Source organism: Etheostoma cragini, chromosome 1, assembly GCF_013103735.1.
Source record: "Etheostoma cragini isolate CJK2018 chromosome 1, CSU_Ecrag_1.0, whole genome shotgun sequence".
Taxonomy (NCBI): Eukaryota; Metazoa; Chordata; class Actinopteri; order Perciformes; family Percidae; genus Etheostoma; species Etheostoma cragini.
Window position 1 is genome coordinate 33343180 of NC_048407.1, and position 4444 is coordinate 33347623.

At 48.1% G+C, this 4444-nt stretch overlaps 1 protein-coding gene across 1 annotated transcript in view; it reads right to left on the bottom strand.

Annotated features, from left to right (window-relative positions):
- Nucleotides 1–284: 284 nt before the first annotated feature.
- LOC117955424 (SH3 and multiple ankyrin repeat domains protein 2-like) overlaps nucleotides 285–4444 on the bottom strand; it is a 128260-nt gene continuing 124100 nt past the window's right edge. The window contains exon 21 of the mRNA XM_034889972.1: nucleotides 285–2780. Within this exon, the coding sequence (XP_034745863.1) occupies nucleotides 2249–2780 (532 nt within the window). The 3' untranslated portion in view covers nucleotides 285–2248. The remainder of the gene's footprint in view (nucleotides 2781–4444) is intronic.

Genomic DNA, 4444 nt, shown 5'->3' on the forward strand with positions numbered 1-4444 from the left:
CCGTGGCGTTCATGCTCGGGGACGATCAATCCAAAACATCTGTTCATATACATATTTGGTAGTTATTCTAATGTTTTCAGTTTCATGGTGTCAAACTAAAGCGTAACTTCTTCACTTTCTGACGGAAAAAGGAAGCTAATACTGGTGAGTTAGCCGAGTGTTACCCTTGGCCATCCATGGACACATCCCACTCCCTGCTGTAAAAAGTCACTGGGCTGTGCAGCGGTTTTTTGGGAGTAATAACCATATTAACAAGTCGCCTAAATGAACATCAGTAGACTGCGTGCTCCAACAACTCCAAATTATGGGGTAAAAGCTCCCAAATATCCACCTGTACCGCCACCTGAGCATCACTCCAAGCGTTCTTGCTGGTTTCTCTCTTTAAAATCCCTTTTGAATACTAATTAGACATGTTAATGTCCATGTACACTTATGAAAATTAAAACATAGATTCTTAGATGTGTAAAAACTATGAAAAGCACTGTGAAAACACCAAGGAACCAATTGCTTGCTCTTGAGGGGGAACCGTTGTCAGGGCCTCTGTAAATCATACGGTGTGGTCTAGACATACTCTGTGTCCTGAGATAACTTCCGTTATAATTTGACACGATAATTCAAATTAAATTGAATTAAAAAGACCGAAAACTGCGTCAGAGCGGATGTAAATACGGCCGATAGCCGCAAACAGGGTTCGAACATGACCACGTTACGTGCACGTGTTAACTAATGGCAAGAAAGCGAAGGAGCGTATTTCCCAAAAATGTCAAACTGTTCCTTAAAACATGCCTTGTAAAACTCTCTCAAAACACCTCAATTTCTACACACACAGGGTGTCTGAAACATCAACATCGCCGCGGGGCCACGTGAACATCTGTGATGACCTGCTGATGGTGACGTGGAAGAATATCTGACAGAATGAAGAGAAGGAAAGTAAAGTACTAAAGTAAAGTACAGCTCTAGTTTCCCTACACTGTGGCCTATATATATATAGCGGACCCATGGAAATAGCTAAACTGGCCTTAATTGATATTTTGGGTTGAACAGTGAAACACACCCACGCACACACACGCGCACACACACACACTCATACACACAAAACTAGAAGGCAAAGCCAAGAGGGACAAGGACGCCCTTTGCAGACAGACAAGCCGGTAAAACGTCTCGGGTCCAACGTTTGTCTGTCCGTCTTGTACCTCGTGTCCTACCCTTGGTTTTCCTTGTGTGATGAGGTGGACACCGGGGTGGGTGTAGACTGGCGAGGGGCCCCTGGTGGGGGGGGAGGGGGGGGGGCCTGCAACAGTAACAGCAGACCTCCTCCTCGGGTGACCACCTCGCTCCACGCGTTGCTCTCTCTCAGGAGAAGAAGGCCATTGCAGTAACGGTGTGTGTACACATGCTTAGGGTGTGTATATCTGTGAAGAAAGTGTGTATTCTTGTTTGTCAGTGTGTGGCACTGTGCATAAAGTGTGTCTGTGTGTGTGTGTGTGTGTGTGTGTGTAAGGACACAAGATATGGTTTAGTATTTCTTTAAAGATGTCAGCTAATGCTCTTATTTTGACACAAACGAGGTGGAAAACAACAACAACAACAAAAAAGTCTCTATCTCAAATTTGTCTCTACAACTTTAGATGCACCCAGAAATATAACTCCGGTAGGACTCTAGTGAAGAAATATCATTTTCTGAACAAACTCTAGCAAAGATAGAAAAGGAGCAACGACCAGCTCAGCTGGTTCTTCATGCACCCCCACCGAGGTGTATGGAAAAAGTCTTCTAGTATTCCAAAGCAGTGGGGTGAGCATGAGTCTTGTATGTGAAATAAACCTCCAGACATGTTTGAGGACACACACTATTCCACAGTTATTTTTGTTTTCTGGTCAGTCCTTCGTACTGGCATCCTCCGCTTCTTGCTCTCCTTGATGTGACGTAGCAGCTATTCTCTTCTCCCTCCCCCCGCGGGTCCGCCCGACATCCCGTGATCCCTCGGTGCTCAGGGCGGCGGGAAGAAATTGAAGAGGGCGGGCGAGGGCGGGCGAGACCGGAGCGCTGAGATGAGGGCGGACGGAGGATGAGAGAGGACAAAAAACAGCGAGAGGCAGCATTAGCTAGGACAGAGAAAACCAGTTCAAGGACTTGAGATTGTGTCTGATGAAGAGATCGGTAAAAAGTGATCGGAACCACGTCCCCGCTCCCTGTTCCTCGGTCCTCGGGCTCCACACGCCGCCCCCCCACCCCCAGTCTCCTCGGGGCCTATCTGTCCTGCAGCATCTTGAGGGCCCGCTCGATGTTCATGCGGTGCCCCACCCTGGTCACGCCCAGGTCTATCAGGTCCTCTTTCTGCAGCGAGGGCAGGTGGGCGCCCTCGATCTCATTGTCCAGGAAGGCGTCCCGGTGCTCGCCCAGGTTCAGGCTCTCCAGCCAGTCCGCCACGTCGTGCTTGCTCCACAGCTCCACGGGCTTGGAGGCGAAGGGCTTGCCCGAGGCCGCCACCGCCTGCATCAGAGTGAGCGGCGACGGCGAGCGCGAGCTCCCGCTGCCGCCGCACGAGGAGCTCAGGCTGTAGGCGCCGCCGCCGCCGCTGCCCATGGGCGGGGTGGGCAGGCCGAAGACGTCGGTGAGGGTGGGAGACACGGAGGGCGGCAGCGAGGAGCAGGGGGTGAGCGAGGAGCCGGAGTCCGGCGGGCTGCAGGGGTGCGTCTGGGAGGGGAGGCTGCTGGGGGGGGTGGAGGCGAGGGCAGCAGCCGCAGCGTTGTTACGCATCCCTGAGTCGTCTGCGGGAAGCCTGAGAGGGACAGAGGGGACAGACAGTCAGTCAGGGGGAGACAGTAAAACACATGTAGGGTAACTTCATGTTTGCTAACTAGTTTTCTGTGTTTTTGATTTGATTTGATTTCTTGATTGTTGTTTTCTCACTAGAAGATCTGGTCTTCGTTTTGTTGTGGAAGTTTGTGGACAGCAGGAGATGAATTGTTTTGGAGAGTGAAGACAAAATAAAGACAAAATAAAGACACAGCTGCACAACTGAGTCAAGGTCTTCGGTGAGATTTAGTGATTCCATGCAGTGGGGGACAGTTTTCACAGAGCTAACGCAGTGACAGTGGGACAACGTCTTGCAAAATTAAGACAGAAGCGTCCCCGTCTTATATCCTGTTTCCCCTAGAGAGAAGTCTCCCCGTTGGAAAACACGTCCAACCCTATCCCAAAAAATCAATCTTACGAGACAGACAAGTTGGAGTTCTGCATCTGTCTCTCGTGTCTCAGAGTTTTACTACCGGTCTTTAATCTCAGCTGAAAAATAAACATGTCTTTGGATGTTTTACATTGGATATTGTCCTGACCCTGGACCTGCTATGTTCCTGACCCTGGACCTGCTATGTTCCTGACCCTGGACCTGCTATGTTCCTGACCCTGGACCTGGTTTGTTCCTGACCCTGGACCTGGTATGTTCCTGACCCTGGACCTGCTATGTTCCTGACCCTGGACCTGGTTTGTTCCTGACCCTGGACTGGCTATGGTCCTTACCCTGGACCTGGTTTGGTCAAAGCATTGTGGATAATTATATGAATAATAATAAAACATACATATTAGAGAAGGATATATAAAATCAATTCTCTCTTTAGTTAAACTGATTATTGGTCACTAGGGCGGCAAGTAATGATATTTTCACTGTTGATTATTTTCTAGATTAATAGTTTAGTTGTTTGGTCTGAAAAATGTCAAAAAAGAGAGAAAAATGTGGATCGGTGTTTCCCAAAGCCCAAGATGGCATCCTGTTTCACCAAAACTCAAAGATATTCTGTTTCCTGTCACAGAAGAGTAAAGAAAACTGAAAATATTCACTTTTAACAAGCAGCCATCAGAGGAGTTTGAACCAATTTAAGTTAATAAATACTAATAATCGATTATCAAAATAGTTGGCGTTTAACTTAAAAATGGACAACTAATCGACTCTAACTAAAACTACAGTTGGAAGGATTTAATAATGTAATGATGCAAAGTGAACAGTAGGGGGCATCATAATGCAAACCTTCCTCCCAAAGCTCCAGCAGCTGATGGAGAGGAAGCATGTTGGACCAACATCAGGTTTCCAGGTTTTAGTCTCCGTCCTGACAGATCAGTGACTTTTCTTTTTGGCTGTTCTCTCTCTACTTTAAATCGTGGGAACTCAATGTTTACTGCCATCTTACTAGCTCTATTGTGGCAGCCATCTTGTACTTGTGACTTTAATTAGGGGTCCAAGTCCGAGGTAGGTGGGACTCGCCCTGCCTTGGTCTTGTCCCGGTCTCAACCCCTCAAAGTCTCTGTCTTGTCTCTGTCTTGACCCCTCAAAGTCTCGGTCTTGTCTCTGTCTTGACCCCTCAAAGTCTTGGTCTTGTCTCTGTCTCGACCCCACAAAGTCTTGGTCTTGTCTCTGTCTTGACCCCTCAAAGTCTCGGTCTTGTCTCT